The sequence below is a fragment of the Oryzias latipes genome, chromosome 9, assembly GCF_002234675.1.
Source record: "Oryzias latipes chromosome 9, ASM223467v1".
Taxonomy (NCBI): domain Eukaryota; kingdom Metazoa; phylum Chordata; class Actinopteri; order Beloniformes; family Adrianichthyidae; genus Oryzias; species Oryzias latipes.
This window is the reverse complement of record NC_019867.2, coordinates 10,662,206-10,686,738: the sequence shown is the minus strand read 5'-3', so window position 1 is coordinate 10,686,738 and position 24,533 is coordinate 10,662,206. Positions and strand designations below refer to the sequence as shown.

The 24,533-nt window shown below is 38.0% G+C and overlaps 1 protein-coding gene across 2 annotated transcripts; it reads left to right on the top strand.

Annotated features, from left to right (window-relative positions):
- Positions 1 to 1,384: 1,384 nt before the first annotated feature.
- rasef (RAS and EF-hand domain containing) lies at positions 1,385 to 23,321 on the top strand. 2 transcript variants are annotated; one of them, XM_011479014.3, is made up of 18 exons: positions 1,385 to 1,908; positions 5,165 to 5,488; positions 12,476 to 12,622; positions 12,727 to 12,817; positions 14,869 to 14,964; positions 15,141 to 15,218; positions 15,304 to 15,419; positions 17,083 to 17,151; positions 17,259 to 17,325; positions 17,832 to 17,920; positions 18,172 to 18,427; positions 18,552 to 18,692; positions 18,953 to 19,103; positions 20,285 to 20,366; positions 20,477 to 20,591; positions 20,875 to 20,982; positions 21,920 to 21,996; positions 22,317 to 23,321. In XM_011479014.3, the coding sequence occupies exons 1-18, from the start codon at positions 1,586 to 1,588 to the stop codon at positions 22,417 to 22,419; spliced, it is 2,433 nt and encodes an 810-aa protein (XP_011477316.2). In that variant the 5' UTR covers positions 1,385 to 1,585; the 3' UTR covers positions 22,420 to 23,321. The 2 variants fall into 2 exon arrangements, with proteins under 2 accessions (XP_011477316.2, XP_004072379.2); XM_004072331.4 differs by having other exon boundaries at positions 1,389 to 1,908; positions 18,136 to 18,427.
- The last annotated feature ends 1,212 nt before the right edge of the window (positions 23,322 to 24,533 follow it).

The following is a 24,533-nucleotide window of genomic DNA, read 5'->3' as shown; positions in this document are numbered from 1 at the left end:
ACGTAAGAACATTTATTAATTCTTTGATACAGCTAGTTCGACCTGTGCATTTTATGCCATGAACTGAATAAATTGCTATGAATTAGCGAATACACAACACAGAATTTAGAATCAGCAAAATATTCACTTTTTTTTCTCAAAAAAACAAATCAAGGTCACAAGTTTCCCTTGTCCCAGTTTTCATGGTAACCACATGCCATCACTGACTGGTCAAATGGGTGATCATGTGATCACTGCAGGATGTGGCAGATGGATCGGAGAAACTGTAAAAGTTGAAGAACTTATTTTCCTCTGTAACAACTCTTTTTTTCCTTCTCATTTAAAAATGGATAAAACCAACTGAAAGTCCTTACAATAACCAATATCATACTCAATTTAAAGTGTGAAAAAAATGATTCAAGATGAATTCTTTAAATAGACAAGATTTAATAATTTTAGGATGAATTTTATGTTATACAATTTTTTCCCACAAATCAAGGTTGTTGTAAAAGCCTGTTTGGTGGTTTGGACTTGCTAGAAGGAGACGCAGGTCTGAGATGAATGTCATTAAATTCTTCGCTTGCATAAGATGTGACTGTTGCAAAACATACAAGAGTTGCTTCTTTCTTGTGATGAGCGCGCAGTGAAATCCATCCAAGACCATAAAAATAAAGCATAGCGGAGGAACACAACACTTCACTGTCTGAAAGCACCACTTGGAAAGTATAAAACAAATCAGCTGCTTGTGGTGTCAAGAAATGGAAAAATACCAGAGTGAAAAATAGAATTAAAGGATTTTTTTAAAGTACATTAGCTAACACAAGTTATCTATCAATGAAAAATATAAAAACTTTTAAAATACAAAATATCTTCCACTTGTCGTCATGCTTTCATTGCTATGAATGTTAATGAAACGTTCAACTACTTTTTTAAACATGAGGCTTTACTTTCTGTTCATGGTTGATAAAACACACTTGCATTTGGGAATTATGTCTTTAATATCATTAGAAACAATGTTTGTTTTTTTTAGATTGGGTTTATCAAGCTGTTATCAAAAAATGATTGAATGTTACTTTTTTTTTTAACACACTGTCCTCTTCTTTGCCTTTCAGCTGCTCCTTTTAGGACCCTCTTCCATATCTATAATTTATGAGTAACTGAGTTGAAAAAAACAGAAACAATAACTGTCTAACTGTTGAAAATACGGAGTAAATATGGCATTCTAATAAACTGGTACTAAAGATTCTTCTATTTGAAAGGAAAAGTAACGTTTATTTTAATGCATTTTCTCAAGTTTCTGGAGAAATCTCTTTCTGTTATGGCCGTCATGGTTTAACACTATTAGCAACACCATTTTTAGCAAGCATAAATCATTTTTTATCAAGACTACGGGCATAAAAATGTGGTAAAAAGTGGGTGGGGATGTGAAAGTCAAATTGTGCATACTCTTAGAAGTGAAGCTATTTTGCTAAACAGGAGGCAACCTGTCCCACCATCTCCTGAATTCTTCTTAAAGAAAAGTACAACTTAGGTGTCGGTTGAGTTTTGTTTGGTTCAACGGACTCCTGCTTTCAGAGTCATTTGTAGATGAATTAAATGCAAAACGATGGCATTGAAGAGAAACAGTCAGGAGGAACAGAACCGCCTGAGTTTGCTCTTTCACGCCTACGATGTGGACAACTCGGGACGGATTGAAAAGAGTGAATTCTCTGCCATATGTCGAGATCTTTGTGTCCCCTCCCAAGAGGCAGAGGGCATTTTCAACCGGCTGGACACTGACAAAGACGGCACGGTGACTTTGGAAGAGCTCCTCGATGGCTTCACAGAGCGGCACAAGAAGAACACAGATGATGATGGGGATAAAGAGGAAGATGAGAACCTGCCAGCTGTGGAAGAATTTTCCATCACCAAAGAACAGGTTATAAGCAGGTGAGACATGAAAAGCTCTACATATCACCATTTGTCGTTGGTTCTGTACGGCATGTTAGGTGACATCCTCTTTCAAGCTGAAATGGTTGAAGTTCATGTAACAGAGTATTAACAAAAGCTCAGTTTAGGACATATCAGTAATGGTTCCTTTACCTCTTCCAATATCACTTTTCCAATCAATTCAATAAGATAATAATAAATTATGTTAAGTGTAACTTTCAAAACTTTTATGTCTGAAACATAATTTAAAGGGAACAAAATGGGGGAAAAAGAGATGTGATTCAAGAAATTTGGTGAATTTAGATGTTTTTTAAGCTGCAACTATTTGGGGGGATTATTCACATAACTAAAGCTTTGACAGCTGAAATGCTTTATTTTTACAGTTAACTATTACCGTTAATGTAGACTTGTATGCAGGAGCGTGTTGTTGCTGGTTCATACACCCAATTTTTCAATGGGTTTTGTCATCAGATGGGGTGCAGATCCAGCTACAAATGTTCTTTAACAGCACAGAGCAGTAATGTAAGCTAAGCTCAGACGAAAGTTGAAGGATCACAGCATCCTTTTGAGAGGGGGGGGTCACTAAGTATCTTATGATTAGGCCTGCAACCAATCATCAACGTCATTGCTTATGTCGAAAATCAATTTTGTGTTGCAAAGATCTTTGGTCAAAACACTGAATTGTGAAAAGCGTCCAATTTAAAAACTATTTTACATATAATGGATTTCTTGCTAATTCTAACATGTGCACAACAGTGAAAAATCACACCAATTAACCATACAACAGAACTCCCCCCCACTATTTATCAGTACATAGCGTTACAGGAAATTGAAACTGATTACAATTTTGAGGGGGAAAAAAGTAAGTTTTAGTTGCAGCAACAAGAAAAGAGGACCTCTGGTGATCAACTATAGCAACAGTGACCACTGATGAGGGAGGTTAAAGTCAATATCAAGAACCATATTTACATATTTAACCCTTGTGCTATCTTAGGCACTTTAATGTTGGGAGTTGGGTCATCTAGACCCCACAAGACAATTTTTTATTTTTTTGTGCAAAAAAATACTACTTCTGAAATAAACCTCCACAATTAATGTTCATTCAAAAAAAAAAAGAAATACTATAATGATGTAAAAAGTAAAAACCCTTTGTTCAAATGAATCAAAAATATATTTTTAAAATATGTTTAAGCTTGATCCTTTCCGCAGCAGCCTCAGAAAAGATGCTTGAACTATCACAAAAACATAATATTTTTTGGTTTAAAAAATAAAAAAACAAAGCTTAAGGTGCTGTCAAATAAAAACTATGTGGTTGTTCAACTAAATTAATATTTTGCTAGAGTTATATTTGTTTTAAAGGGCACAATCCTTGGCTTTTGATACTGAAACTATTACATCAACTCTGTCAAATGTTAGGCAAAGCTTAAAGGGATCATTGGAACAAGTCCAAGCTGGTTCCAAAAGTTGCTGGTGCAGATGTGGAGCTTCATACATTTACAGTATGTTCCTGTTAACTTCCTCTTTCTATGAGCATTTGCTGTCAACAAATATGCTTTGAGCAACACAAGGACGTGTAAACAAGATGGAAGAAAGAAAATACTTTAGTTCCTTGTTCTACCAGAAGTTCAATATTTGAGCATAGATGACAAAGTCTTGCACTTTTAAAGCTCTCATGAAGTTTTTGCAGCTGTAAATAAAGTGTAAAGCTACATTTAAAGTCTCACATTAATCCTTTTTTCTCAGTGGTCTTTTATGATTATACCAAAATTCATTTCTCAGACAAAGTTTCTGCAGATCAGCAGTGAGGTAGTAGGGGGCACTGTTGGTGCATAGCAAGCCCTCCCCTCATTATGCATCATCCATCTGTTTACATGCTCTCTCAACAGCTTACAGCCCCTCACAACTCCAAGCCACCAAAAATGGCGAGCAATATTGTATCTATCGAGCCGTACAGTTTAGGGCCAGATGCCAGCTTGAACGACGAAAACAAAGACATAGATCGATGTAGTCGTCTACAAGCAGATGCAGCAGAATAGAGTGGAGCAGGGAGCTTGGGGCTTGCCGTACTATTTTCCCCGTCACTGTTCCAAGGATTTCCAAAGGCATTATTTTGTCTGCTCATGATTCACAACAATTGAATCAGTTAGTTGAAAAGGGGTCCAAGTCCACAAGTTTTTTTCAAAATAGAGATATTAGATCTTCTATGGTCTTCAAGGGAAAAGCTATCTGATTATGTGCAAAAAAAGTCCTAAGTCTGTTGTAATGTATTGTCTATGCTTGACATTTAAAATGCATTAAGTGCAAAATTCCTGGACCTGTATTGGTTTTGCTTTATCCCATAGATGGCAACACTAGTTATCCAATATTGGAGTGCCCCTGTTTAATTCAAGAAGGGCCCAAGTCCAGAAACTTTAGTTTGCTAGTCATCTGAAATTATAAAAGTGAGGTGCTTCATATTATATCATTTGTAGTCTATGAAATGGAACTAAATCTTGGTAAAGTATTAATCATTTGGTGTAGCCTCCCTTTAAGCTATGCAATTCAAATAATTTCCTGGAAAAACAAACCTCTTGGACTTGGGCCCCTTTTGAACTAACCGATTTAATTTGAATAAAGACATACCGGTACTCATAAATGCCAATTTAAACGTAATTTTCTTTAAACATGTGCCCTCTATAATCAGAAAAATTACACAAGAACATATAAAAAACGACAAAAACACAATTCTTATTGGAGAGGATCTTCAAAACCAAGTTGGTTAATTATGCAGTTCAAGAGGATGGTATGGGAGGACTTTTCATCCCTTATATCTGAGGCTTTGTTTAGAGTAGAACCATTTCTAAGGTGTGTGGAACTGTTCTGCCTCTTGACCAGGACTCCCTTGGAAAAGAAGAATTTACAAAGTAAAAGTCAGCCCCCCAAGACACCAAAGATAGAAACTGATCTAATTGCTATATGCATAGCCATGATGCATTTCTAATAAGTGGATTACCTGTTTATACAAGCTGCAGTTCAGGTTTTCTCCGCTGTAAGGTGGCCTGAAGTTCACACCTCTGGACTAAAGAGGAGGAGTAACGCATAGGTAAACTGATGACAGGAGCGCTGCTTGTCCTTCTCCCAGGTTTTTAAAAAAGAGGAAACCTTAAGGAAGGAAGCATGTCGGGGTTTGACTTGTTGACTGGACAGGAGCGGCTGTAGTCCAGCAGAAAAGAGTAAGACTTTATTTTTTCTTCGTGATCACCTTTGTGTCCACTAGCCAGCCGGCCATCAGAGGGATGAGCTCGGGGGAGCAGGACCGGCTGCGCACGCTCTTCCGCGCCTACGACGTGGACAACTCCGGGCGCATCGAGAGGAACGAGTTCCTCACCATCTGCTCGGAGCTACAGGTGTCTGCGGATGAGGCCGGCAGGATCTTTGAGCGGCTGGACGTGGACCAGGACGGAACAGTCAACCTGGAGGAGTTCATCCACGGCTTCCACGACCGTTACGCAGAGGAGATGGACGTTGACGGGGGAGAGGTGTCCATAGCGTGGGAGAACTTCGAGCTGAAGCTGGGCGAGCAGGCAAAGTACATCCCCAGGTGAGAGCTGCGCGCTGTCATGGTGGAGATAGACTGCAGGCATGTGGTTAATGTATGAAAATGTCCCGAAGATATGCAGGCGCTCAACAGAACAGAAGCCACCGGATGAGCAAGGATGATAAAGAAACACCTTAGTTTTGCTTGCTTTCATAAAAATATTTGACTTAAATCCTCTATCGTTTTTTTAAAAAAAAAACTTTTTAATTTGTTGTCAGTTGTCATAGGCTCACGGATAAGCCTGTATATTTCCACACGATTACACTTACTAATTTACTTAAGTAGATTTGGCAAAACTGTAAATAACGTCCTTTTTTTACTGTTACCTAAAACTTTTATGGCTCTAGTACTTTTACTAAATGTTACATAATCATCCAATAATACCACAATTATAATACTCAATATCTAAACGCATTATTTCATGTACAAAGTCTAACAATAAGGGGTCAGTTTCTCCTGTAACAAAATTCCTCATGTTGGAGACACAAAGGTGTGTTGAAATCTACATATGCATAACTGATTAAAATACTCAAAGAAGAAAGGGAAACTGATAAATAACAGAGTCTTTGTGTATTTTTTTTATCAAAATGAAATTCATTAAGTTTGAGATGCTATTACAATCAGTTTGTCACTATCAGTATGTCTGATATTGGCAAAATTCAGTGTTTGTAATATTTCTGTTCATTCAGTTAATCCAACGTTTTGTATTAGTATACCCCTTGTGCTATCCTATGGAGTCGAGATGACCATTGACATGTTATCCCTACAATGACAAAGGTGGATAAAGGTGGAGAGGATTTCATGTTATCCATGGACACCAGTGAGGTTCACAAATCATTGAAGAAAAAAGGTTCAGCACACTGTCTAGTGGGTCTAGATGACCTCACTCCCAATGTCAAAGTGCTTAGGATAGCACAAGGGATACAGAAGTAGCAGATTTTGTCTGTTAGTCCTTTAATCTTATTTATTGCCTGATTCATTAACTTTTAGATCCCGCTATAAATCATATGTATTGATCCAGACCTACATTATTAGAATTTTTTGATTCTCCTCATGCCTCTGGAGATTTGTTGAAGTGTGTGAAAAAAACCTGAAGTTTGGTCTTGAATGCTTCAACCTGCTTCATGTTGCTCACATTTACTACAAATCCATTCTTGTTGTCATTATTTTCACTTGTGTTTTTGAGTCACTTTGCTTTTGTTTCTGTGCATTCTTTGAGTTCTTGTCTTTTTGTAAGTCAGATTTGTTTCTGTTGTTTCTTCATGACATTTACATGACTGTTCTTTTATAAGGTCATTTGTTTTGGGAAGTTCGTGCTCTTCATGCAGTTAGTTTTCTGTCTGGATGAGTCTCTGGGCCTTTATACCAGTGTCAACCAGACTCGTTTTTTCCCCTCAGTCAGCTCACACAGACATGTTGTGGAAAGTGGGAGCAATGTGGAAATAGCCTAATTGGCCATCTTGGGCAACTGAAATGACCAATCAAAAGCTGTCCAAAGTGCAGTCTTGTTTCCGTTCAGTGAATTCTTCTTGCTCCTGTAAAGCTATGCCTTTTCCAACAACTGACGCTGAGCTGAATGGGTTCCTAACCCAGTCAGCCCAACCCATCCTCACAGAGCACTCCCACAGAACGCCATGGGAGATGTGGTCAAACGCTTTCTCCAAATCCACAAAACACTGAATGAATGAACTTCAACAAACCCTCCAAGAAATGCCACCTTAATGCCGTGGAGAGGTTTGAGAGCTCGAGTGATTTGTGGAGCTAAGCTGTCCGGAGCTAATGCTATTGGTAGTGTCTCCCATGACAGACAGACTCAAATGACGAGTCAGACAGTAAGGGGTTGAGAATCTCCAAATTAGTTGGTAAAATCAAGATTTTGTTATGTTGCTTGGATTAGTGTCATAAGCCGCGGTCACATGGGCAGAATATCTTGATCGGATCAATGGTCGGGTTAAAATTCACCCGTGCACATGGGCACAGAAAACCTTTTTCCGATTAGAACAAACGTTCCCATGGCTCATACTCTCGTTCGGAATGAATCATTTGGGCATGCGCAGTAGTGTAAAAATCACCCGGATGCGGATATAGGTCCCGTTGTAAACAAACCGCTGCCACAGACATTTATGCAGCAGCTCGGTAACATACGAGACGATCTTCCAAACGTGCTTTTATTAATGTCATGAATATTATGAATTGCCTGTTCGCTCATCGTTATATTTAATCTGTGTGGTCAGTGCTTTTTTGTGGAAGAATTAAGCTGGACGAAAGCTTAGGACAGACTAACACGGGCTAACATTAGCCTGATGGATGGACACAAAATCCAGGACCGTGCGAGAAACGCAGCAATCTGCAGCTTTCTAAGGACTGAGCGACATTTATTTCTGCTCTGAAATTTCACACAGACCGCCCCAAAGCCACTCTGTGAGCTAGCGGCCCGAGCTCTGTTCGAACACGGTTCCTCCTGAGTCCTGCAGCCGCTAACCCAGAGCGGCGGGACGGCTCGCAGTCTGAATTCTCCCACACATAACAAAACAACAAAACGCACACGTAAAAAAGCCCCCCCCCCGACACAAAATTATTAATCCAGCTGCTCTGCTCACTCGGGTGCCAGTGGACCGAGTGAGCGTCAGGGGGCACGAAGCGCTCCTCCTCCTAATCTCCCCCGTGAGGGGTGTAAGAGAGGGGAGAGCCAGCGGGGCGAGAGCGGAGCGGCGCTTTTCACGGGGCGTCCGCAGAGCTGGTCGGTCCCGTATGCGCTCCAAAGCTTTCTCTCAGCGAAACACCGTCTATGCGTGACGTAAACCAGAGCAGCAGTGACACACGATCGGAATGACCGTTTACATGCTCCACGATCGGATAAACGATCGGTATAACCCACCTATCTCGATCGGAAAGAAATTCTGATCCGAATGAGTCTGACCGGGGCAGAGTATTCCGAACGACGCGTTTACATGACGCATTTTCTTTCCGATCAGGCGTTCATTCCGATTACTTTTGTCCATGTAAACGCGGCTAGAGGCCCCACCTTGGAGTCAGGACTCGGGTTGGCAAAGGCCTGGCAGCTGAGGCACTTTCCTGGTTGGGTCAAACCCTAATGAATGATGTGGGATCACTCTTCTGAGAGCCCACAACCTACAGGAGAGCTCCTGTGGTGCTGGGTGGCAGCCCTGTTATATTACATGAAGAGGAATCCTATTGCATAGAAAATTATTGGATTACTCAGAATGTAATCAGATTACATGTGTAGTTATAGGGACACACATAAAGTAATTAGATATTATTAAAGTAATGGTGTTGCAGGAATCTGATTACTTTAAAAATTATATTTAAAGTTAGGAGATTAGTAAAATTTGACTAAAGTATATTTAATAATTTAGACTTTGTGTTGTAGTTTGATTACAACACAAATAATTTTACCTTTTTTCAAATATTACACATTTGTTTTGTTTATTTTTATCTTTGTCTTTTTTAATTTTGGTCTTAAAAATTAGGACACACAGATAAAATAAATGGGGTTGATCCAAAGGCTTAAATACATAGGGTACTGCTAATTTTAACAGTTGTGTTTCGATTTAAAGTATCTAGTTTGTTGGTTGTTGTGCTTTGTTCACTTTGATGACAATGTTTTATATGATGCCTGTTTGTAAAAGTTATGAGTATGAAAAATGACCTAGTTTTGGAGAGACCAAGTTCAAGATGGGAAAATACAGGAAAACATTAGTTACTATTTTATTTGCAGGTAGAATCCGCTAAAAAATGTTGATAAAATCTAGCCTTTCCATTGGCACATCAGATGATGTCCTTGGAGGCTAAGAGACCATTTAGTACTCCATAACTACTAAACTATATATTGCGGGATTCTCTAGAGCCCTGGAACTGTTTTAATTCTTTTCAAACGTCACCGATTTCCCAAAGTAAAAACCTAATATAATTAAATTATTACAAAGACTATCTATGAACCCACTGTTCTGATGATAAAAATTTGTATGGTTTCTAAAATAAAAAAGTACAACAAAATTTATTTTTTTCTCCAGAAAAAAATGCAGTGTGTTGTGGTCTATATTCACCAATTTAGTGAGCATCGATGCACACTGGTTTTTCACAGAGACTTCTGGGAAATTTCTAGGGCACTCGATTTTGGATTTGAAGATTTGGACAGTACTACAAAATGGCAAACGTCCTATATAGTTCACCATGTAGAAAGTAGTGAAGGAATTCTTACACAATAGATTTGTTTCCCACCATTCCACAAGTGACTTAGTGAAAACAGAACAGCCACATAATCTCTGAGATCTCCTATTGGCTCCATATGAAGTTATTTGTACAGCAGTGAAAGCTACTGGTTTGGATTTATACATTTGTATGCAGTTGCAAAGCTTTCATGTCTCCAAAAACTGTTAATATTTCTCTATTTGTCCTACTGCAAACACAGATCTAACGGTGAACAGTAGATCTAAAGCTTATTTCCTTTTTTGGCACAAGCCTTTCACAGTCAGTAAAGTAATTTACTATTATTTGTAAATTGTTTTAAAGGTAAATCTAAACAAACATGGCTTTGTGAAAAACTCTTAAAATGTAATGCTGGCCAAATTTACAATACCAAACAGATGTACTTTCAGCTTAGTTGGTTTTATGTGAAAGTATCAATAAAGATGCTCAATTGTCCAGGTGTTATCATGAAGTTGAGTCATGGCTGCAGGTGACGTTGGAAGTGACTCAACTTCAAGACACTAAAGTAGCTCAAGTTCAACAATCCATTTCAATCATCTATCAGCACATTTTTATAAATCTTTGTCTGTGCTCTAGTGAGTCCTCGAGCACTGCATGGGACTCTTCCTCGCGCTGCTGTGCTGTGCCATCAGGACATTGATTGTCACAGCGGCGTTGTCCACTGAAAGTACTCCCTTTATCTTCAAACAGTCACAAATCCCAGTCAGTTAGTCAGCTGAGAGATGACACTGACAATTTAGTACACAGCTCCCATTGGTTTTTCTCAAGATGAATGAGTGTTCTGTGTAAGAGGAATACTCCCAACAAGAGTCAAAACAACGTTTTGGTCTTTGCTCCCTGTCATCCAAGATCCAAGAGTGTATATGGAGGGGTTTGCAGATATCAGTATTCGGTTATGCTAAGTCAGAGGTGGGCACTGAGGGCCGCATTCCTGCATGTTTTCCAGCATACCCTGCTCTGGCATGTTCTAATTGGCTGGACACACCTGAACCAGGTAATCAGCCATGAGTAGGGCAAGACTATCTGGAAATCATGCAGACACACCGGCCCTCGAGGCCTGGAATTGCCCACCCCTGTGCTAAGTTAATAGAGAATGGCCACAGCTGCATGTAATGTAATGCATGGAGACATCCGACAGCATTCTCCAGTTCTTATACCAATTTCCAGCAAATTTGCAATGCAGGGGAATAGATCAGCACGCAACAGGCCACAATCACCTGATAGGCTCGATGCGTGCAGTTTGAGGCTATATTGGTCACACCAGAAACTGATACTGAAAAGTACTGTACTGATACAGTAATTTTTGTGTCCAAATAACAATTTAGTGTTTTTTTTAGTTGATCAAGAAGTTGCTAAATTCTAAAATCACAAAATGAGCTTTGTGCTAAATGTGCTTCATTCCAGTTTTTGTGTCACATGCAGGCTAAAATAACTTAGAATCACACTTAAAAGTTTGTATGATTATACAAGCAAAGCATATACTAGTGTGATTTCTTTTTGTAATATAAACTAGTGGGACTGTCTTAGTTAAACCTTCACAGACGTGCATTTTTTTTGCGCATCGGAGCAACTTCAAGAAAAACTGTCCATGTTACAGCAACTAAGCGAGCTCCCCAACCTTATAACAAAGTAACATAGAGAGAAAATTGAAGTGGTTAAAGACCCACTCAGGTGATAATTGAGTTTTTGGTGTTTTTAACATGATTTTTTGGTATTTTTTTGATATAATGGAGGACATTTTAAAACATTTTGGATTAAACTTGCATTTCTGAGTATTTCTTTATTTAAATGTTTGTGAATTAGGGGCAAATAAAAAAACATTGAAGAAGTTGTATTTGTAATCTAGTAAATACGCTGGGGAGGACACAAGGTTTCTCATACATCCACTTAGGACAACTAGATCTACGTACCCCTTTATAATCCTCGTCTGAGAACAAAGGGACAAATAAGTCCAAGATCTAAAATGAAGGAGGATGGAAACAGCATCCTCTCATTTACATCTGTTAGAGTAACATTTTTAATAAGAGGTTTCGTACTCACTTTTGTTTCATACCTCATCTCCGTTTTCATATTTGTTTAGTACGGATCAAACTGTTGCCTGGCAACTCCTTGAGTTTATGTCTGTTTACGTGTGTGCAGGTCTGATGCTGAAGGGTTTGTGTAAACTTTGACAAAAGCATCATAGTATTTAAGTTAGCAGTGTTTCTCTGGAAGCCTCTGGACGGAGAGATATCTATGTCTGTATGCAAAGGATTATATGTTTGTTAGTTCTCACTTAACAAACAAGCATATTACACATGCATACACTGTTTTTTGATGACTTTAACACAACAAACAGGGTTTTAACAGCAGATATTGATTAGAACTCGACACATCTTGTGGGGATTACTATTTAAAATGCATTCAAATTTAGTTTTTAGTGTAGGCTGAAATGTATGTTCCCAACAGCTGTGTGTATGAAAAAAGATATAGAAGCATAATGTCAATTGATCTTTAACGCAGGACATGACAGTACTGATTAATTATTCAAATCCCTTTTTAACTATTGTTTGTATTTTTCAAGAAAGCAGATAAGTATTCTAATGGTTTTTTTTCTAAGATATATCATTGACATAATGAAAGTTGGAAAGACTGTAATCCTAAATTTCTATATATCTAAATGCATTCAGTATTTTGGCTGTGGTTCCCAGCCTTAGAGAGGACTAGAGGATCAAGTCTATAAGTACGAAGCTAAACTTTTTCTTTTTTTTTTTTCTTCAGGCATGAACAAGCAGCGACTTTGTACCAAAACATCAGCCTGACTGAGCCCAGGTTGATTCCTCAGTATGAGAAAGTTATCATGAACTTCACCAAGGAGATAAAACAGCAGAACTCAGAGATGGAGAACCTGGCACTCGCTATTAAACGGTGAGACACAAAAAGCATGAAGAACAATAAAGAGATAATGGAATCTTTCTTAGGATGTTCATGTTGAAGAATCTTTTGTGAGTACTTGTTTTACTGGTTTTCAGAGCACAGGACCAAGCATCAATGCAGCTCAGTGAGATGGAGGAGGAGATGGATCAACGTATACATGGTGCAGAGAGAAAAACACGAGAGCAGGTGGGACACACTTGACACCACAGCAGATCCACATGCACACAAGTAGTGCAGCCAGGTTTTAGCACAAAGCAACATTTTCTGCTGGAGTTTGTGTAGATAAAGTGATAAGCAGAGCTCATTTGTTCAGCTCTTCCCTCCTGTCAAACAAACAAACGCAGGCCTATCAGGTTACTGATCCAAACCCTCTGATCAGAGGGATTTCATGAATCTGAGGAGATAAAGCAGACAGATGGAGACGCTGAAGCATGCTTTATCCCTCAGTTGGAAATGATAAAACTCTACATGTTTGCAGTGATATGTTTGGGTGGCGTCTGGCTTGGAATGATACTGTAGAAATAATCTTTACTGTGTATGGGGTCACGGTGTAGATAAGAGTTTAAAACTTTGATGAAATTTCAGGAGAAATTCCAACCGTTTGTTGTTGTGATCATACTAGATTGATAATGCTTTATTTGTCATAGTCACAGGTACAACAAATTTAAAAAGTGCTCTGTGGTCAGTTCACCATTCATTCATTAAAACAATAAGAAATGATAAACTTTACAACTGAAAAATAAAAAGTGCATCATTTGCTCACTGAAAACCATTTATATGCATCTACATAAAAAGCGCATCTGTCAATTGAGCAAGAATATAAAATTATTAAGTGTTAAAATTGTTAAATCGGAATTGAAATATATCTAAACAAGCATCATGTGACCTCAGCACAGCTAATTTAAAAAAACGGCACCATTATATATATATATATATATATATATATATATATATATATATATATATATATACTTTTTTGCAATGTTTAAAATATTTATTGCAGTAGAAAAAACAATTTTTTTTTGACCTTAACAAATGTATTATTCTAGATATAATAATTAAAAATCTGTGCATTAGAGTTAACTCCACCTGCTAAGAAGCCTGAAGTTCTTCGGAGTTTACAGGAAACTGTTAGAGGTTTTTTTTTATGATGGGGTTGTTGCATCTGCCCTCTTCTATGGAGTGTGTTGCTGGGGGGGGGGGCTTTTGCAAAGAGCACTTTTGCAGATCTTTTCTCCCATCAGCAATTAGACTTCACAACACCTCATAGACACTCTACACTTCATTCATGTTATTCATTGTATATTTTTATGCCCTTTATCATATATTTTTCTTTATTTTTGTCCTGTTTTTTAAGGTAACAATTCAATTTCCCTGTTGTGGGATCAATTAATTAAATACATCTGTCTATCGCCTTTTTAATATTTTCATACCAACTCTACGTTTGGTTCATTTTTGTCAAGTTGCTTTTCAAAGATTTTATTTCCAGATAACTTATTTTTAGTGTGATAATAAATTTGAATATTATTCGAATTATTATAATTTGAATATTTAGACTGAATGAGAATGACTGCCAGAAAGGTAAAAAAAAAATTTCTTCAAGAAAATAATTTCTTGAAACATTCTACTTTGCCTAAATCCTCTCTGTGAAATGTTTGATACACTAAAAGCTACGTTCTAACATAACATACATAACATAACATAACATATATAATATTATATATTGTGAAAGGACATGACTGGCACTCTAGAGTCTTGGTTAAAAAGAAATCTGCTAATCAATGTTAAAGTTGTAGAACTAAAGTAAATTCTAGAAACTTTGGTATTTTATTAAAGCTTTCCGTATCATGGCATAAATTTTGAAATAAAAGAAATTATTAAACATTCACAATCTGCTAAATCCGTCATCCAAGTTTTTGCTCATGTACTTTCATTTTGGATTTTGAAAGGAAGCATGAGGTTTGTCTTATCTTCAGGGTGATGTCTTATGTAAGTGTTCTCCGTAACTCAGGAGCTAATGTTTGCTTTGTCTTAAAATAGCAGACGGAACGGGATGGGGCTCACCTGTGTTCCTCGTGATCCAAATGTCCTGACACCTGTTAGAGAAAAGTGTATCTCAATGCTGACGGAAACTTTTTTTTTTTAGTTTTGAAGCAGATCCTCAAAAAAAAGCATTTACTTGGACTGTAAAGTGTCAAACTGCCTGTTTAGGAAATTCAAATGTTCTTTTTTTGTAGGAAAAGAGGCGAGCAGAGACGGCCCTGAATGAATTACGAAGAACTTATGAGACGGAAGTCTATGAGCTGCAGTGTAAGGTCCAGAGAATGCAGATGGTAATTTCCACTCACTTTACATTCAACAAACATCATGAAAGCAGGACTGGTTTATGTGCTGTATTTTACAATAAGAGAATAAAATAAAAACCTCAGAAAAAACAGTCCTAAACTGTAAAACACTGCCGAAGAGCTTCTGATGATACCAAACCTAACAGCAAAAATCTCTTCATTAGATTGAAGAGAAGTACAAGAACATCACAGTCAAAGACGAGAGCTCAGCTCTGAAGAAGAAGATCAATGAGCTGACGCTGGTGGGACTAAAAGTTCTTCAAGTTTTATAAAATCTGAAATAAAAAAAGTCAGTTTTTCCTCACATTTTACTCTTTATATTTTCAGGAGAACCAGAGGTTAAAACAAGAGCTGCTGAAGTCCCAAACTGAAGTGGCTTTTCTGCAGAGTGAGATGGACTCGCTGAAGACGGAGCTGACCGATCAAAGCATGAACTCTGAACGGTGAAAAGACTGTAAAATTGCTTTTTGCTGCTTTTGTTGGTGCCAATTTCTTGGGATACTAATCTTTTCCTTTTCAAAATGATCGTATTGTATTTGCTGAATCATGATGAAAAAAATTATTAAATTTCTTTGCATTTAAATTAAGTCAATTAGTGGCAGCATTAAGCACTTTTTTGTTTTTGATTTTCTGTAACTGAAATAATATTTCATAAAAATTACAATTCTGTCAGTCAGAAGTCTAAAAAGGTTAAGTTAAGGAGTCAGTGGTTTGGAAAAATGCCAAGTTATTTGTTCATATACTCATTAAGCTCTAAAAAAGTGGAAAAGTGGGGATGTTAGCTTGCAGACTCAGCTTCCAGTTGGCCTCTACAGGGCAGAGCTGTCTAACAGAAATTGAGTAAGAAGTAACATTTTCAGAGTCTCACATACATGTATCTAGATTTTTTTGGTAAAAAATAAGTAGAAACAAATTGAGAAGAGCTTTGACCAGAAAAAAAAACGTTTTTTTTACACTTTACATTTCTTCTTAAAAAAAAACCCTTCACATTTTCTGTAAAAAAAGAAAAAGAAAGAAAGGGAAAAAAAAGTTAAATCCTTCAATCTGATGGCTACAACTTGCAGAACAGGTTGTGCTCCTGTTTCTGAACTCAAGAGTATTGTTGACTTGTTCTCTGAGTTCAGCTCTAATGATTCAACACATACATTTTATGTAATAACATTTGGAGCCATAAATGGCCTTGCTTATTGGATTATGGATATTAGATTACTTTTATTGCGAAGGGCTAGAGACTCACAGAGAGAGGAAGACACCATTTGTATGGGATAGGGTTGGTCTCTGGAGGTTTTATTTGCCAGGGTTGAAACAGGATATCCTGGAGTGACTTCACACACACAATCACTTCTTCAGAGCGGTTGCCTAGCAACAGAAACAACAGAGAAGGAGGCAAGAAGAGGCACCGTGGATCAGCTGTTGACTCTGTCATTTTGCCATCTTTTGTTGCCATAAGTTACCCATAATTGAAAGAGTCTAGTATAAGCATAGTTTAAACACAATTACAAATGCAAAATGACAAATCATGAAACGTTCTTGTTATTTTACATTTCTTTTCCCTGTAATGATCATTGTTGTTCCTCTATCTTAACTCAAATGCAGCAAAACATTACTTCACTTTTATCTTCACTCATTTGGCTTCTGTGCATTTTCATGTTGATTTTAAAATAACTGTATTTTTTTAATAGCATCATGGTCTCACTCCACAGTATTTCTGTGACCTCACTGCCCCACAAACTCCCTTTCACATTTTGAAGTCAGCAGATGAGACACCATTCAATTCTGAAAACTAATGTAAATTCGAGCTGCTTTTGCAGTTGCTGGTTTGAGACTTTTCTTCCACTGTGAAGGTTTTTAACACAGTAAGATGACAGCTTTACTATGGGGCTATTTCTATTTCAAAGAGTCTATTTTTCTAATTTTGAAATTTGTTGTTTCTTATATTTCCATCTATATCCACCACTTTTGTCAACTGTGTTGTTTTTAAAGTGCTATACAACTGATTAATTGATGCATCTAATGTTAAAGATAGATAAAACTGATTAATATACAGAGACGTTTTTTGTTGATAAGGTTGACATATCTGATGACATTACTGTGATTCTGCTTTAGAGACGAGGAGCTCATGAAACAGTTCTCTGATGAACGAGACATCCTGGAGAGTCAGATTGAAATTCTGCAGTAAGTTAGACTACACAACATCGCTGAAACCCAGCACCTGGGTGCTGGGTTTCAGCACCATTTTTTAAAACATTAAGTCATGGTATTTTAAATTTACTTTGCTTCAGGACAGCTAACAGGAAGCTCCATGACAGCAATGATGGTCTGAGGAGTGCTCTGGAGAAAGTAACAAGAGTAAGTCTGCACCGTTTACTTGAACTGTTTTCTGTCTGTTTGATCCAAAGCAGTTATTGAAAAATAAAAGTCTTTTGATAACAAAGTAGATTCTAAATAAAGGTAAAAATTAGGGATACAACGTTTCACTTGCCCCACAATTCAACTCAAATTTAGAATTTTAGGTGACAGTTTTGTTTTGGTTCAAATATGATTTGTGTATGACAGCACAACAAAATATTCAGAAAAATCCTTTTAGATTTGCTAATGAGCAGTAACAATGAAGAGAAACCTTCCAGCTGGCTTAAACTAAACATGGAGTAATGTCATACAACAATATTAAATATATTAGATCTAGTACAACACGTCTTTGACACATTAAATGTAAACCTATGGAAAAGTATTAATTTTCCCCTTGGTTTGTTTCAATGGTGTGACATACGGTTCAGTTTTAAACTGAAAATGGTGGCATCCTGAGTAGAAATAGATACATAAGAAAACTGCAGTATTTTTTGTGTTTCTTTCAGTCCGGTAGTGGTGGTTCACCAGGAGAAATCCGAGAGAGATTCAGAAGTAAAAGCATCTGCTATTCATCACCACATGCTTTACTAGAAAGGTGAGAAAGCAAACAACACAAAATAGATTTTTTTAAATGTTCTTTGTGAATTATTTTTAATCAGCCGGCATGACTTTACTTGTAAACCTATGTTTTTTTAAACAACTTTAAACACAGATTTTTTTTTTATTATAAATTAGTAGTTTATCCATCCATCATTACCTAAGAAGTTTCCAGTGGGCATAAAACTTCTGCCTCACAATCCTTGTCCTAAGGGTCAGTGAGCGCATCAACGACTTATCTCCATTCAGCCGTCAGCCCAGCAGTGACACTCTGGCTCTGGCCATCTGTGACCCGGGCCTGAGGCGCAGACACAGCAGTGACTGTGAGGAAGACAGCCTGCCGGAGGTCTCTGTGGACAGCGGCCTGTCGACTCTCAAACGCTCCCATGAAGGCTACGACTCAGAGCAGGAGGTCAAGGGTCAGGAAGAGGAGAAAAAGGAGGAGATGAAGTCGGTAGAGGATGACAACAATGATAGTTTGATGGGAGAAAACTCGGACACGGAGGTGAGATTCTCTGCAGTAATGTTTCAGTCAGACATTTAATGTGACGCCTTCTTAGCGCTGAGAAGTTGTGCTCAGACGTTTGTGTCACAGTCAGTCCATCTGCCTCTGCGTGTCAACATTGTAGCAGGCAGAGACGGTGGATGCCGAGTCGGCGATCGGGTCGGATACCAGCTCCATGTTGGAATGGAAGCTGACACAGTCAATAACCATCCCTTCGTCAAGCACACCAACAACAAGGAAAACGCTGAGCGCCATCAGTGTTCAGGTGGGTAAAGGAGTTTATGATGGAGGAATGAACTCAACGGAAGCTTGTTGCTTATAGATAGCGCAAGATTTCTGCTTACAAATAAAATAATGATGGGAGTTTGGGAAGTACAGCTCTAGTCAACAGAAATATTTTCAAGTCAACATTTTAGACATTCAAAACCACTGGGATTTAATGAGGGTAGCAAACACGCTCATACTCTTGGGCTTTCAGAGCTCACACTTTCCTAATCTTCACTCGGCCTTTCTGCTCCTCTGCAGAGGCAGGACACTGACGGTGCTGACCTGGGCTACATGACATCAGAGAAGGCCTACAGGATTGTATTAGCTGGAGATGCAGCTGTGGGAAAATCCAGCTTTCTGCTCCGCCTCTGCAAAAATGAATTCCAACTCAATTCGAGCGCTACACTGGGTGAGTACAGGAAAAATTTAACCAACATATTATGATTTTTCCTTTGAGACCCATAAAGAATTTAGACAAAGAAAAATTTGAGGATTGATTTAATCTCTGCACTTGATAGTTAGTAGATTTTAAAAATAAACATGCTGTAAATCTAAGGGCCTGCAAACCAACAGTTCATATATGTTGTAATAAAAGATTTTTGGGAAATTACAATGTTTTGCCTCCTATGTAAGGTCTTTGCTGGAATACTGGAAAAAAATTGTCTGGGAAGATTTTTGGTCATACAAGTCATGTCATCAGAGCGAATGGACTTTAAAACTTGTTGATGTTTTGTCTTGGGGTCTTCTAACTGCTGTTGAAGAGGGCTTTTCATGGGCCGACTGCTTTAAAAAGTGTGGCAAAAAAGTGAAATAAATAGATTTAATGTTAGCAGCAAATGTCAACGATCCTACTCCTGCCTGACAAGTCGGCTAAGGTCTTATGACTTGGTGGGGGTCTTACTGTGGCCCAGAGGTATAAGAGCAGCAAAATGACTTTAGGATCAACTTTTAAGGTCAAGTATCCCAGGAAAACAGAATTGTAGTTAATTTTTGATCTTCAGATTCAGGAAAAACAATGTGGTTCGGCTTTTTACCTTTTCCAGTTTTCTCCTGAAATTTTGGGAGTTTCAACACTTAGGCTCTTTTTACTTTGAAATAAGTCAATAGTTTTTACTCCATTGGTGGATTTTTTTTAAAAATGCAAAAAAAAAATCTGCCAAAGGGATAAGAAAAAAGGTCTTCTCCAAATTCAAAAAAAATTCTTGTCACAAAGAAATGTTTTCTCAAACTAATATTATGCTATTCAAACTTTTTCTTCAAAAGATTATATTTCTTGCAAGGCATAAAGTAGACAAATTTTCTTGAAATAATAGTATTTTTTACTTTCTTAAGATTCAGCTTTTCTGTGTTTTTATTACTTTGAGAAGATTCTTTACCAAATGCCTCAGCATTTTCTATGAGAAGAGTTCTGGGAGTATGGATGGCCCACAGTGGGGGTTCCTTCAATCACTGAACAAATAAATCAGGGGCTTGGTTTGCTGCTTTTATCAACAGAATCAGAATTTCTCAGTGCAAAGGGGTTTGCTTAGAGAGCCTTCAGTGTGTGAAGCAGCTAGGATGAGAATCAACACTTGCCTCATCTCTTGTCAGGTGTGGATTTTCACATGAAGACGCTCATTGTGGACGGAGAACCTGTTTTGTTACAGCTGTGGGACACAGCTGGTCAGGAGAGGTACAGTCATATTTAAAGATACTCAATCTAATTTAAAAAAAAATCCATGCACAACTTCCTACATAAAAACGTAATGTTTGAGTGAACTTTCATTCATACTGTCCTCCCAGATTCCGCAGTATTGCCAAGTCATACTTCCGGCGTGCAGACGGCGTGCTGCTGCTTTACGACGTCACTTGTGAGAAGAGCTTTCTTAATATCAGAGAATGGGTGGACATGATTGAGGTAAAAGACTGTTCATATTGAACACAGCATATTCCATAACACCTTTTGCACGGTTTATATGAATGTCAGAGTAAGTTGATGTTTGTCTTTCTTCTTCCTCATGCAGCAGATATGTAAGTGTTGGATGTAAAGCCTGCTCTGTTTGTGTCCGTCAATGCTGTTTATGTTTTTAAATCAAGTTCGTCTCAAACTGTTGTGAAAAGTGAAAGTGCTGCCTTAAATTTGCTGATGTCTCCTCTATTCGTTCAACTGATCATCACCTCTCTAATGCTCTGCTCTCTAGGATGTCTCGCACGAAGATATTCCCATCATGCTCGTGGGCAACAAATGTGATATGCGAAAAGAAGAATTTAACTGTGTTCCCATTAGCTATGGAGAAAAGCTGGCCATGGTAAATAATTGTTGGGAATAAAAACACCATTGGTTCTGACATTTGAAGCATTCTCCTCACATTGTGTTCCTGTAAATCCAGCTCACTGTTCAGCTACATTCACACCGCCATCGTCAAGCGGCCACTTTCAAGGAAAATTCTGTGTAAACACACGTAAACGCACGTTTTGGGCATCCGCTTCAAGACTAACGTTCACGTGTAGCTTTGCAAGTTTCTATGATCAGTTTCGATCTCAACGTGCAGAACACGTGACCATTGAACGCCCATGATTAAACATTGACCTTTCAGTGATTTGGATTTGGTACTGACGAATGAATGACGTCCCCCTCACACTAATTCACAGACGTTCCGACTGTTTGAAAATTTATCATGATGAATAAAATAAATAGTTGGGGTTTGTGCCAAAATATGACACCAAGACTTTAATATATTGGAACAGATAGAGCTGTCAAAGAAAAAAAGGCTGCAAGATTGATAAGATTTGCACCACTTCAACTTTTCAGACCAAGCCTCTTCCAACTGTAGGTCGCGGACGTGCGCTAGTAAACAGTAGAAAAACAGCAGAAAAAGAAATAAGAGAAGAAGCCCCTTTCTTGTCCAGTGTGAACACCATATGCTGAAAGCACATTTAACCCTTGTGCTATCTTAGATGACCCCACCCTTACATTGACGTGTTCTTCCTACCATGACAAAGGTGGATAAAGGTGGAAAGATTTCATGTAATCCATGGACACCAGTGAGGATCACAAATCATTGAAGGAAAAAGGTTTAGCACACTGTCTAGTGGGTCTAGATGACCCAACTCCCAATGTTAAAGTGCCGAGGATAGCACAAGGGTTAAGAATGCATGTTGCGTCACATGCCCGGTGTGAATGTAGTTTTGGAGCTTACAGAGTTTAAGGGTGAAAGTTGAATATACTTTGTCTATTTTTCACAGACATACAACACTCTGTTCTGTGAAACCAGTGCTAAAGATGGCTCTAACATCCTTGAAGCTGTGCTGCATCTGGCCAGGTGAAATAAATATTTAGAACATTTTTGTGCCATGAAGGGGTTGCAGTAACTATAGCTAAAGTAACACATTTGCTTTTAAATAAAAGACTGTACTTCGAGGATGTACTTTGGTAACGTTTTTGCGGATTTATTAGTTCCGCCCTCCCAAAATGTGTTCATTTTTGCTTTAATTTGTTTAATTTGTCTAAAGATAAGATATCTGAAGTAAAGACAATAAAAGTAAAATTAATTGAATGTAAAATGTGGCAAACAACCACTCAAGAACAAGATAAATGTTTGGGTTTCTTTTTTTTCTCTCTCTCTTGTTTTGCACTGGACAGGCTGGTAAAAAAGCATGCCACTTTTGAGGAAAAACGTCGTGGTCAGTCACTGCCCAGCTTAGACGCTCCGAGGACTAAACCGAAGCACCTCTGCTGCACCTGATCACACTCACCAGACCTGGACCTCAAAAGGTGGACCATCCCCATCAACTCAGCACAGGATTAAGAAAGACCACAAATAGAGAAAACTGGAAAATCAGATAAATAAACTTTTAAATGACATGATTTAATATGAACGTTTTCATCAGTATGAACTTTAGAATATGTGAATTCTGTTTATCAAGCATATTTTTGCCTCTTTCACATCTGGTTAAAAACTATAATGTATGTCAGACTGCTTTTAGAAAAAATTGTTAAGCTTAGTAAAAAGTGAATCATGCAAATACAACGATTTCTGTGGCCGTGAAGTTTACAAAGGGAGTTTAAAAAGTGTATGAAAAAAATTGCACAGGATGAAAGTCATGAGGTAAGCTAATCATGTTATTACTGTGGAAATAGAAGGCAGGTGATACAAGATCAATCTCTCTTGTGATATAAAGTGGAGTAACTGCTTGTGAGTTCTGCCGTTTGAGGACATTTGTTGAAATTTGTGATGTTTGGAAGGAATCAGAGTGTAACTATTGCTGTAATAGAGGCTGAGGATCATGGGAAAACTAGACACCGAGACAGTATTACTTTTTTTAACGTAGAGTTTGTACATCTGAACAGTTAGTAGATCATTTGAGTTGAAAAAGAAGTAACAAATATGACACATAAATAAGAATTCTAATGTAATATTTTTCTTCCGACAAAAATTGTTTGTTAAAATGTGTGAATGAGTTTAAACATGAGTTCTAACCGATGTTATATATGTTAACCATGTTAAATATGTATTTAATGAAAGACAATGAAGGTTCAGTGGGCTTTAAATAAATAATGAGGATTTACATCATATTTTGAACTCACAATACAATAATAAAATAAAAGTTCTGAATAAAAGCAAAAATAAATACACTATATAAAATAGATTGTGATTTTCTTATTTTTGACCACAGGGAGGGAAACTAGGTGAAACTTATATTTGTCTTGCTTTGTTTTAAAAACATTTTTTTTTTTATCTGAGGCATGCCTAATGGTAATGAATAAATATACTTTTTTTTTAATTTGCTGTCTTGTTTTTGTCAGTAGGGAAAGTTAATAATGCTGGATGTTAGAAGTACAGATTTAGATTTATTTAAATCATTCGTTTAATTCTGAACCTCCACTGAACGTCATGTCATAAAACAGGCATTTTTCCCTTGGTGGTTGCTCTGAAAGACACCCCACCCCCCATCAGCCGTGGTTCCAGGGCGTCGGGCGACGTCTTCAAACGCAGCAGTTTGAATTACTACCGCATATGTTTGGGTTTTTTTTTCCCAGAGTGTGTATATGTTTAGAGCTGGCACAAGTGCCTGTCTGTTCCTCCCATCTGTTTACATTGTCGTGTGCTCGATGAAGCGAGACCACTCATTTGTCAACCAGCATGTGGGACAGTGGAGACGGGAACGGCGTCTGAGGAGAAGCAACAGAGAGCTGTCTGTTAGAGAGTGTGTGTTCTCCGCTAGTAATAAGGGGATAATTAGATGAGTGGACTGTGCTGTCAAAAGGTTAATGACAGTAATGAACATATTAGTGTGGAGGACCTGCAGTAGGCTCTTTTTGCTGTTGTTGTTCAGAAACTACAAAAACCTGTATTTAATTTATTAACTTCTGCACATGAGTGGTTTATTCTCAACCAAAGTTAAGAGCAAAAGTGTGTCTGTGCATGCCTGGCAGATGAGCAAAGCTCTTCAAACATACGTCATTCATTCCTGTGAAAGAGAAGGATGGATGAAAAGTCTTCCATCAATATTTCTCCAAACAAAGCCTTGAAAAGAGCTGAAATTAATTTAGGTCCTTGTGGCTCATTTGTCAAACCTCATCAGCAAAGAAACACTCACATGAGGTGCTTCTGGTAGGGCGCCGTTTATTGAGCGAGGGGGTTTGTCACCATCTGGTGAGGTCAGAGGTCAAAACAGACCATTTCCAATCTGGGACAGCTGACTCCAAACCCAGCGCCAGGTCAGACACGCGCAGACGCTCACATGGTTATTTCTTACGCCTCTTCTCACCCCACTCTGTCTGGGACACTTCCGTGATGTGATTTCCACTATCCCAAGACCCCCAAAAAATATTACAAGTATAATCTTATTTTTTAAC

Coding starts and splice junctions, on each gene's coding strand:
- rasef (XM_004072331.4), top strand. CDS start 1,586: ATGGCATTGAAGAGAAACAGTCAGGAGGAACAGAACCGCCTGAGTTTG. Junction 12,623..12,726: donor CTGGCACTCGCTATTAAACG/GTGAGACACAAA, acceptor ACTGGTTTTCAG/AGCACAGGACCAAGCATCAA. Junction 17,921..18,135: donor CCACATGCTTTACTAGAAAG/GTGAGAAAGCAA, acceptor CCTTGTCCTAAG/GGTCAGTGAGCGCATCAACG.